At 44.5% G+C, this 12027-nt stretch overlaps 1 protein-coding gene across 2 annotated transcripts; it reads right to left on the reverse strand.

The window, feature by feature from the left end:
* Positions 1 to 4957: 4957 nt before the first annotated feature.
* Positions 4958 to 8036, reverse strand: LOC124675679. 2 transcript variants are annotated; one of them, XM_047211754.1, is made up of 2 exons: positions 7544 to 8036; positions 4958 to 5064 (listed from the first exon to the last, which is right to left on the reverse strand). In XM_047211754.1, the coding sequence occupies exons 1-2, from the start codon at positions 7939 to 7941 to the stop codon at positions 5061 to 5063; spliced, it is 402 nt and encodes a 133-aa protein (XP_047067710.1). In that variant the 5' UTR covers positions 7942 to 8036; the 3' UTR covers positions 4958 to 5060. The 2 variants fall into 2 exon arrangements, with proteins under 2 accessions (XP_047067710.1, XP_047067709.1); XM_047211753.1 differs by lacking the exon at positions 4958 to 5064 and adding an exon at positions 5534 to 6009.
* Between the last annotated feature and the right edge of the window lie 3991 nt (positions 8037 to 12027).

Consider the following 12027-nt stretch of genomic DNA (forward strand, 5'->3'; position numbering starts at 1 on the left):
TCTTGGCACTGTTTCTTGAAGAGAGGATCCGAGCCGTTGAACCATTGAAACACTCCATTGAGGAGTTCTCCCATCATAGTCTCTCTTCGTGCTCCATTGACCCTCTGACAGTTATACCTCTTGAGTCGATGGCCATGCATCGGCTGTGCTCGAAAATTTTCGAATTTTCAGATTTTTGGCCGACTGGTGCATCGGCCCCCATACTCCAATACCCATCACCAAAAGATGAGATGCTTCCGTTGCATATCCTCGTATTTTATCCCCCTGGGTGCCCCCCCGAGCCGATTCTGTCAAGAGAGTTGATGGTATCGGCTCTGTTGGAAAATATGTTGAACCCAAGCAGAACGGTGGGTGAGGATAATTTTGGCCGATTGCTGGAATCGGCCTCCATGTTGCTTGTTCGATGAAAGGTTTTGTAAGTTCCCTTCATAAATTTTTTGGGGCCGATCACAAGGATCAGCCTCGCCACGTTTGCTCATTGATGTGCTCTTGCTACTCGCTCAGGCCGGTAGACCGAACCAGCCCAATCTCTCGATTTTATCATGTTGGTGCGCTTGCTTGTCGTCCACCTTGGATGTACCGTGTAACCGTGGAGCCCCGAGCTTCGTCGGAAGAACGAGCACCATGTTTGTGCCGGCCGATGTTTCATCATCGGCTTTCCTTTGCTTGGGGCGCCACTCCATCTTCCGTGGACGACCCTCTTCATCCAGGGTTCGCTGAACCTTTGCCGCCAGATCAGGCCTTGCTTTCCTCAATGTATGCAAGTATAACCTCTCGGCTTCTTCCAGGCCGCGCAATCGTTGAACCCTGCGTTTTTGGGAACGGCTGAGTCCATCAGGGCACCACCTTGGCCGGTGGTACCGTCTTCTTCTTCTCCCTCGTCTTCCGAATCTCCGAGATCTTCCAACCGAGGGGACTCGGCTCGTTTGCTCCGTGGCGGGAGAGGTCCTAAGCGCTCGAACACGGACACGTTGGCTGCCTCCTTCTTCTTCCGGTTGCATTCGGGCAATTGCCGATTGTTGGCAATCGGCTCATTCCTCGAATCCCGGCAGTGCTCGAAGAAAGGACAATCCCAGTGCCTGTCCTCGTCGTCTTGCTCCCTTGCCCTTCCCTTGGCACAACGCTCGCGCTCCTCCTCATCGCGATTCTGCCGACGATGTCTCCTGGCTTCTCTGGCCAGACGAACTCTTCCATCATCATCGCTGGACCGTCGGCGTTGGTCGTACTGACCCACATACTTGTTGAGGAGGTGATCGGAGAGAGGTCGTTGATATCTTATGTTCTTCACTTCTCCCTCTGTGACGTAGCGCTTGCCGTCTTGGCGGAGCCGATCGCGTGGAGCGGCTTCCTCTGTTTCTTTGCTATGAGAGCAGCTGCCCTCATCTCCATCCTTGCCAGCGTGGTGTCCAAGATCTACCATGTTGATATTGCACAGGAAACCCGGCTGGCACCCTGCATGGCAAGCATACTCCACCATGTTTACGGCGGGGAAGGGCTGGGTATCGACCTTCATGGCGTACTGGTTGAAAATTAGACGCCCGTTCTCTATCGCCGCTTGGATGTGCCGACGCCACACCCTGCGGTCGTTGGTGGCATGGGAGAGCGAGTTATGCCATTTGCGAGTATGGCTTTCCATTCAGCTCTTGCGCCGTGGGGAATTTGAGACCTTCAGGTATCTTCAACTCGCTTTTCCTTGAGTAGGAGGTCGAAGATTTGCTCGGTCTTGGTCACGTCAAAATCAAATCCCCGGGCGGGCCTCGGTGGCTTTACCCATTTGCGGGACACGGGGTTCCTCCCCGAGTCCACTCAGCCATCGCTACTTCTTGGTCTCCCGCAGGAACTTCATCTTCCTCTCGCATCGACCAGGGCTACCGCACGCTTGAACTTGTCTTGGTACAGGTCCGGGTGGCGCTGTTCATATGCTTGAAAGTTTACGAACCACGTGCGCCGACGAGGGATAATCTGCTTGGGAGGCCATGTCCTTGAGCTGTGTTGCAAGGCCCGCTATCGCCAACTCGATCGCTTCCTTTTCAGTTATACGAACCGAATAGCATCGGTTCCTAAGATTCCTGAAGCGCTGGATGTATTCTGTCACCGTTTCTCCACGCTTCTGACGTAGTTGTGCTAGATCGGCAATGCTAGACTCGGAAGCTTCTGAATGATACTGCTCATGGAACTGCTCTTCCAACTGCTTCCAAGTTTGGATGGAGTTCGGTGGTAGCGATGTGTACCATCCGAAAGCCGATCCTGTGAGGGACTGTGCGAAGAACCTCACGCGCAACTCGTCTGACGCTGAGATCGTGCCCAGCTGTGCCAAATATCGGCTCACATGCTCGATGGAGCTGGAACCATCTGATCCACTAAACTTCGTGAAGTCCGGGAGCCGATATTTGGGTGGCAGCGGGATCGGTTCGCAGCCGTTGGGGTACGGCTTGGTGTAGCCGAACGCCTTCCTTTTCGGCATCATACCGAACTGATCTTTCAGAATTGCACAGATCTGATCCGCTGTGATGGCCGTAGGTGTCGAACCCTGAAGATTCGCCGGGGTGGCATACTTAACCAGCCATGCTTGCTTTTCCGGTTCTAAGCCAACTGCAGGAGCTGGGCCTTGGAGGTTCGTCGGGGTGGCGTACTTAGCCAGCCATGATTGCTTCTCAGGATCGGCTCCTGACGTTCCTCCTGCCGTTCCAGAGGCCGCTGATATTGCAGCCTGGTTCGAGAGTGCCCAGGCGTTGCAGTCCGGTACGTATGCGCACGTGTATCCGTGCGGGATCTCCTTAGGCGGCTCAGGTAGGAATTGGTAGTCCCTAGGATCACCACCATCCTTGTAGACGACGTATGCCGATGAGTTCGGCAGTTCCGGTGCTGCCCATGCGAACGGCTGGGGCTGGAGCGGCATCTCTCCTTTGAAAGTCCCCAGAGCCGGTCCCGACGGGGAGTACCGGTGACTCATGATTTCTTGGACGACGCGCGAGCGACACGCTCCAGGGTGTTCACCGAGGCTCTCGAGTGGCGGTGCAGCGAATGAGCCACCATGTAGTTGATCTCCTGCCGCAGCCGACACTGGTGCGTTCTTCTGACGGAGCGGACAGGTCCACTCCATCGAGCGTGCCTTCAGGTGTGAAACCCTTCCACCTGACGCCATGGGAGCGGGTTCGGTGGAAGGAGCCGATGAGTTCGGCTTCGAGGGTTGCCTTGATCTCATCATGCTTCTTCTTGAGCTCATCAGGCAGATCCGCGTACGTGACCGGAGTGTCTTCCGCCATCTCGGATGTAGATGGCGACTTGGTGGATGTTGAAGGTTGTCCCACCGGGCGTGCCAGAATGTGTTGACGTCAGAAACCCACTGGCGGGCAGAGACGGGCAACACCGTAGAGCCGGGAACAACTAGGGCTGCGGCTGGACCTAGTCCCTCTGAGCGACGGCCCGCAAAGCCTCCTGGTCGCACGCACCGATGTTTATCAGAAGGGCGTGCCACCTGACCGATACCTGGTCAGGAAGGTGTGGATGATGCCTCGCTTAGTTTCCTGCAGGGCACACACGTAAACGTTAAATACGAGCCTCGATCGGCTCTCAGGTTATCCTGTGAATCGGCTCAAAGAGCCGATCCACCCATGATTCGGACGAGGTGTCCGAATATATGGTGGTCCTGCTTGATCAAGGTAAAGCTAATGAGATCTACGACGATTTAGGGTTTTCACCGCATAATCGGATCATCCTACTCGGGATCGGGCCTCGCGCTCGCGCACGGTGACCGTAAGCCGATCCTAGACAGGGCCTAAAAACCAACACGAGGTTGATCCCCGGAACATCCGTTCTAGGACTAGCAAACGCCACCCTACACGCCGCTGGATCCTCCGCCCCCTTGTAAGGCCTAACTATTGCAGATATTAAACTAATCCTTGTAGAACAAGGAGCAATCGTAACGGATCAGATCTACTAAACTATGGTCAAGCGGGGTGCCGCCCCTACACCTAAGATAGGTGTAAGGGCGGCTAGACATGCAAGGGTTGCACTACGAAAGCATGTAATATGAAGAACAATGCTAACCCTAACATGTCTAAGATAACTACGTTGCTCGCCATCAAAAAGGCTTCGATACGAGCAACGCATGAACAACGTAGGCAAGCTTGTGCTGCCTAGATCGCAAGATGCGATCTAGGCAGACATGATGCTTACCGGTAGAAACCCTCGAGACGAAGGAGTTGGCGATGCGCCGAGATTTGTTTGTGGTTGAACGTTGGTTGTTGTTTATTCCATAAACCCTAGGTACATATTTATAGTCCAGGGGACTTTCTAATGTGGGGCGTGCACCAAACCGTGCACGAGTAAGATTCTAACTTCTAAACTAAGATGCGATCTAATATGTTACAGATACATGGGCAACTAAGCCCACTTGGTATAAAAGGCCGATTCACGTATTCCTTCTAAATATATATTTCTTCACGTCCATCTTGATCGCGGCCCACCTCTGACTTGGTCAAATTCTGGTGATAACAGCGGCGTGGCGTTGTCTCTGACGTCGGTTTGCTACTTTTTTCCGTATCAACAGATACGAAGAAAAATCCTAACGGACGCGTTAGGTGTAATATCCTAGGATTTGGGGTTACAAAAATAGAGGAAACAGATGTGTGCATTGCATTCATGCATAGAAAATCCAGGGAATTTTCGCGCTTTTGTTTAAAACCTCCAAAGTGATCGAGGTTTCTCTTACATCGGTGGAATTGAGTAAGTCATCGATTTGAGTGCGACAAATTTCGATATGACCTTGGTGAATTCATGTGTTTTAGGGGAACAATTTGAATTCAAATTCAAATATGAAAGGTAGAAATTCAAATAAGAATTTGAATTGGAATTTTAAATCTAAACAAGTATATAAAACTAATATGTAAAAGTAAACACATTTGATAATTCCAAATGAATAAATGATTCAAACTTTATTACAAATAACATTATTCAATAAATTACAAGTCAGAAAAGAAATAGAAAATTATAAAAGAAAAAAAAGAAATTCCTAAACTAAATTTTCATATTCCAAATCTTTCCAATCATCTTATCCTTTATCTGCAAAATAAACAATAAAGACAAAGAAATGTTGTGTTAAGGTTAAAATGTATGTCTCCGCATTATGGGAGACATTTTAATATTGGAAACTAGCTATTAGGAATTAAGAACTTGTCTTAATACCCAAACGGTGATTAGAGGGAATAAATCTTTAATAGGCAACAAGAGACATTCCGAGAAGGTTGATCACTATTCCATCCGAGGCATAAACGAGGCATTGTCATCGACAGTCAGTAATCATATCTTAGGCAACCAGGGACAAGCAGGCAACAACTGATTGATTCAGTTTATTTTTAGGCAATAAGGCAACCATCTTAATCTCCCTCTAATCTAGCTTGAAACCGTAAAGTCCACAAAAAGGTATTTATCTAGATCATGTTTGACATTGAAAAGTCAAAATGATCATAATATTTAAAAGCATCTTTTAATTAAGCGAAGCTTGATTAACATCATAGTCACACTCGGATTTATTTAGCTCACATAATATTAGCCAATAAAGATTAACCACTTGGCAGCACATAAAAGAATGGTCTAACAAGGGATAAAGATCACTCAGCCGTTGCTTGCACTAGGAGGAGAAGCAAACCAACTTGTTAACATACACATGGAAAGGGGACCACCTGCAAGCAGCACAGTCACAGAATACAGGGCATGTGTTGTCGACACCACAGCAGCAGCCCAACTGTATATAAACAGCACCCCATCTGCGCCAGCAGCCTTTCTAGCACACACAACTTTCCCAGCCGAACCCTATATCCATTCCAACAGAAAAAGCAGTTCTAACAGCTCTCCTAGTACAAGCACATGTCCCAACAGTGGCAGCTCATCAATCAGTTCATCAAGAACTGCAAAGAATATATAGATGCGCCTAGAGAATAAACCCCACAACTAACCATGTATATTTAGATCAACGGGAAGCAGATCCAGCAGTAAGGAGGAAAAGGCCTGCCACATGATGTAAAGTATACAAGACCAATCATCAACAAGCCCAAGCTATGGAGTGCAACAGGTAGAAAACAACGTTTAAGTCAATAGATCATGCAGTATCTGTTCTTAGCTTTACATATCCACACTAGGAAAATAAGAAGAATAATACACGGTATTCAATTCCAACCACCACTGCAACTAGATCTAGTCTAGGAGGATTAGAAGGAATTACTTCTCTCGAAGTAACGAGAGAAGTGCTCCGTTGAATCCTCATAGAGATGTAGAAAGCCACATATTAGTATATGTTCATATCATCAATCATGCCTCAGCCTATGCATCATAGGCCCAGCCAAGTATCAAGCACATATCAGTTCTTATCAGTTCTAGGTAAATATTTGCACACAAGCTCATAAGCCAGTCAACAAGTAAAGCATCTGATCTTTTCAGTTTAACTATCTAGTACCACATATGTCCAAGAACTGTAATTATCCATCCTACCGCCACAAATAGAATCCAATGATCAGATCATATAGGCACATGATCCAGTGAACATCAACAACAACAAAAGCAATAGAAGCATACATACAAGCTCACGATAAAGCCATTAAGCAAAGCACCAATCTGCAAGCAATAATACTAGTATATTGCATATATCACTAAAAGGGTAAGCAAGTGTTAACTGAACTGTCAAAGTTTCAGGAGTCATTCATTTATGCCTGGATGAGTAAATCATCCAAATCGGGGGCATGAAAAATATATAGCAGCAAGTAGAGCTACTAGTCTAAGCCAACAAAACTAGAATCCTTATCAAACCATTTCTTTCAAACCTTATAATTGAATTCAACTGAAATGAGAAGTTCAGTTCGTCAATATTAAGTAACAACAGTTCACACACATGCCAGGGATGGTTAAATCATCCAAATGGAGGCATTCTAACTAGTACTTGTCATATATTAAGTAGATTAGAGCTTATTCACTTTTGGAAGCACATCACTCGATGCGTAAATGAATAGAAGCATCACTACATTTAACTAACAAGGACCAATAGAGCTATAGATGCAACATTACCAGATCAAGCACCGGGCATGGATGAATTGGATCCACACTTTAACCACTCAAACCACAAAATCACCTACATCTATGACAGCAAAGAAAGTAGCAGTACATCATTTGTATACATGCTTTGGATCAAGTAATGGATCCAACACACATTTAGGATACTATTTCAGCACATGTTTCCTGTATGCAAATACTTTCACACATCACCTACACATTGTTTGAAATGTATCTGTGTGGAACATTTGTTCTTAATCTAAAGACAACCAAATTAATTCCAGCACCATAAGATGCATTTTCCTAACCATGTGAAATAACAGAACAGTTGTAAAGTGTGGCTACTTGCCAGCTGGACCAATTTAGGAATTCTAACCAGTAGAATTTTGAGCATTTATTTACAAGGCCAACAACAACTAGATAACCAGCAGTAGATCATCTACACGGCTAGCACCAGATCACCGCCAGTACAATAGAGATGGGGAGAACCAGACCATACCTGAACTTAACAAACTGTAGGCGTAGTTGTCTGTAACCGATGAAGTAGTCCAGGTAGACGAAGAGGAGGGGTCTGCCGAGCCTACCACCAAACCGTCGGCCAGCCCAGGTCGGAGCAGAAGCACCACCACACCACACCGTCGAACCACCACAGCATCGAGGAGGCCGAGACGGCAAGATCGAGCTGGGGCTCGAGGTGAGAGCAGAGGTCGACGAGGAGGAACCAGTCGGAGGCGCAGCGGCGCGGAATCGCGCCGGCGGCGAGCCGAACCAAGGCCGGCTAGGGTTTCGCGTGGCCGCGAGCGCGGGCGAGTTCGTGCATAGCGCCAGCAGGGAAACAACGGAGGAGAGAGGGATGGAGCGGAACCGGCGAGCAGCGACGGCGGATTCGGCCGGCATCGGCCGGGACGGCAGCAGGCGACGACTCGACCGCAGGAGGGGAACGAACAAGGGCAAGGTCGTGTTCGTGCCTGTGCGCGTGGTGAGAGAGACAATGAGCGAGAGAGAGGGGTTGGGCTGTGTTGGACTCGTATGTGCACGTATGTGTATGTGCGTCCGTTGGCCTAGTTAGCTGCTCTCTAATCTACTACATAGATACATACACGTACTTAGTTAATATTTACATGATAAATAAAACTATTTACTAATCCAATTTTGCATAGATAAAATTACTCTTAAGATATCAAACAAACATTTAAAATGAAATACAAGTTGTAGTTTGAAATCTAACAATATATTTTATGGTTAAGCTGAATTTCTGAAATGTTTAAAATATGAATCCAACCTCAAACATGTTATAAATATTGTCATATTATTTAAACATGATTTAGTAAATAAAACATAAGATGTGATTTTTGATTAGTAAAAATCAAATTCCAGAAAGAAAAAAAATTAATTTTAAAGTATATTAGAGTACTTGGTGATCTTTTAATAAATACTTTATTTCGCTTAAATTAAATCCAAAAGAATTTAATACTTTAGTAAATTCCTAAAAGTGCTAAAAGTAATGTCTTTAAACTTAAATAGGCCCTGAGTTGCTATAACTCTATTTTCCAAAACTAACAATAGGAGTTTATACTCACACCTATTCCAACCACATGACTTGCACGTCCATGATCCAAATCCAATTGTTTAACTAACTATGCATGACCATGTGTGAATACATGTAAGAACTTTATGAATTAAACCTTAAATAGGAGGTCATACCTAAATCATGTGTTTGTCCTAGAAAATCATTCTAATTTATAATGTTAACTCATATACTAATAACCATAACTTGTTAGTATGTGATCATTCCAATGATGTACCTTATATGCTTATACCCACTAAAACCTACTAGTATTAGATATTTATGAATCATCCTATCTAGGAATCAACTATTCCTTACCTAGTGGAACCAATAGCAAACCCTAGACACCATAAGCTTTAATTGAAATACTTATTATTACTTAAGAATTATGTTCTTCAAAAGTTATTCTTTTGAAGAAAATAAAGAATCATCATCGATCCTGCCTAATAGGACCCATAAACCCTAGTCAACTATCATCAGTAAGATATAAACAACCATGGTAGAAACCAATTATAATCAATTGCTTAGAATGCCCTTGCTTAACCTAAACCGTGCCACCATTACATGACCAAGAACTCAATCCCACCTTAGTGTGATCCATATAATACTTGATCAGGAAACTCAATTGAGAACCATGATAAACCATAGAACCTATTGTTTTCTAATCAACATGTTCTTCAAAAGTTATTCTTTTAAAGTATATAACAAGTAATCATCAACCATGCACAATAGGACTTAAAATTGACAACTGATCTTTACTTATTACACAACTACTATCCCTTGGTGTATATGATTGTTATTATGCATTTTACCACTTGTTTATGATTCTAAGACAACAAAAACCTAGTAAGAACCTTGTGTGTGAATCACTCTAAAAGTGCAACACATCTTAAACCAATCATACCAACTCACTAATCCTAAATCATTGGGATTAGGTCATGCTTAGAACGATTGCATCTCATACTTATGCATTATTGCATCTTTGCCAATCTTTTAAACATCGTCCTTACTGGACGATGATGCTCGTTTCAGAATTTGGAGTTATTGCGTATCGAAGACCTTGACTGCATAATCTTGCAAGTCAAGAAAGGCAAGTTCATCACTTGCTCATGTTAATTGAGTATTTTTACCAAATTACTTGCAAAGTACTATGTTATCACTATCGCATGAAAAGCAAAACCACTATCTTCATAACTATGAATATGACTATGTGGTGGGCAATGGAACCATGGATTGTGTTGATATGGTGGAGGTTCCATTGCAAGGGTTTATATCCATCTAGGATTAAACAACAAATGTCGCCGAGTGATTCTTGTGCCGTAATACCCGTGTTAACCATAAGATCCGGAGTGGGACGGAGTAGTCAAAAGTGTTTCCACCTCTCGTTCATCAACGGATGCGCTTTACCGTAGACACTTGTATCCGTCGGGGGCGAGCGGTAGGTGGGAAGCCTTAAGTCCCCACGGCATTGTCCAGTAGACACTTGTCGCCCGAAGAACAAGCGGTAGGGTGGGGAAGCCTTAAGTCCCCACGGTATTGCGGTCTATGATGGGTTGCAGCTACCGGCGTAGGAGTGTATGGTAGAGCCCAGCATTGTTGTCGTGGTCGGGGTCCACCCTGAAATCTATGGGAATAATGGGACCGGCGTGGACCCAGGGTCGGGGCATGCAACAAAGGGTGGGTGTTCGAGGTAGCGGAGGAACATGATTGGCTAGACCTTATACCGGGCCTCACACCATAGGAAGTGTGGACGGGTTGCGCGCCCGGTTGGCACCAAGGTTAAGATCTCTTATGGGTAAAGCAACACACCTCTCGCGAGTGTAAAGAACCGTGACCTGTCACTCCCCGTTCCGGGATTTGGAACTGCGAACGCTGCGGAAAGGAACTCCATGAAGTTCTAGTAAACCGGTGAAGGCCGACGGACATAGTTCTTCCGAATAAAAGCAACCTTTTGAAGAAATGGTTATGAAAACCTGCATTGGTATTGGACTTTCCGGTCTAATGCTGTAGCTAGTGCATTAAACACCTCTTTCCTATAATGAACTTGTTGAGTACGCTCGTACTCATCCCACTCTTAAATCCCCTGCTTAGATATGGAGGCATCGAAGGAGGATCTACAGTGCAACTCGAAGGCCGAGGAGTCAACAACAACTTCAAGAGATAGGACCCTGTCAGAGGAGTCAGTTACCACATCCAACAAGAAGAAAACCTAGTTTAGCCATAGAAGGGAACTAGCTTCCTAAACCTAGCTCCTACTTAGCTAGAATCTATTTTTAGCCTCTTTAGCTAGTTAAATACTCTACACATAGAGTTCGTGATAAGATTAGACTACGAGTCGTTCTTCTGAAGTTATTTGCAGTTTTACCTCATTGTAAAGTAGGAGGTTGTGATGATCTTATGTAACAGAGTAAATGTTGTAATTCTATAGACATGCCTTGGACCCGCATATGTTTCTGTTGTACCACTCTGAGCGATATAATACTAGTGGAACGGTGTTTCGTTGGTGTTATATCAGACTTGCATACTACACCATGAAGTGGTATGCTGGGTCTCCACAGTTGGTATCAGAGCAAATGCTTTGACCCTAGGATTAAAACCCTTTAAAGGAGACCTATAGGATTGGTAGTGTCTATAGGAAGTTGTCCTAGGTAAACCAAATACTTCTTATGACTTGAGATAGATATTCACTTGAGAATAATCATGACACACTTGAGCCAACATTCCTTACCTAACTTACCAAGATAAAGTAAAGTTAGTCAGCTAATCCCAAACATGTAGTACACAATTAAGTTCCTAAACAATAGATGAGTAGATCACAGTTGGTATACAATACATGGTAGTCCAAAGAGAGGATACAACCATAAGGAAGATATCCTATTGGAAGATGTGTACCAACACTTGTTATGGTGAAGTAAGAACTATTCAGACTTGTAATAGGAACGATATCAAGTGATAAAGATAAGTATATTAGGAAGATATCCCACCAAAAGGGTATACCAAAACAAGTAATGGGAAAGTAAAACTTATCCAAACTTGTGAAACATTTGATAGTAAGTGATAAATATAAGTTATATAAAGTAGTATAGACCATGATGAGTCAATCATGGGAGGTAAGGAGGAGTGATAGAAATGAAATATGTCTACTTACATAGTAGAGATAGTAATCATATATGATTCACCTGAGAATCATTATGTGATGGATTAGAACATCATAAATATTAGGAGGAGAACAATAAGAAGCCAGTTGTTCAACAATAGTGCAAGAATTATGTTCCAAAAACCATGGGAACTGTGTCAAGAACATTAGATCCATAGCCTTACGATACAATAACTTGGAAGTATAGGAGCTATATTCCAATAGTTATGTGTCTAGAATAGTGATGTTAGAACCAAACATATCATTGAAGTAGTCCTCA

Source organism: Lolium rigidum, chromosome 7 (genome assembly GCF_022539505.1).
Source record: "Lolium rigidum isolate FL_2022 chromosome 7, APGP_CSIRO_Lrig_0.1, whole genome shotgun sequence".
Lineage (NCBI taxonomy): Eukaryota > Viridiplantae > Streptophyta > Magnoliopsida > Poales > Poaceae > Lolium > Lolium rigidum.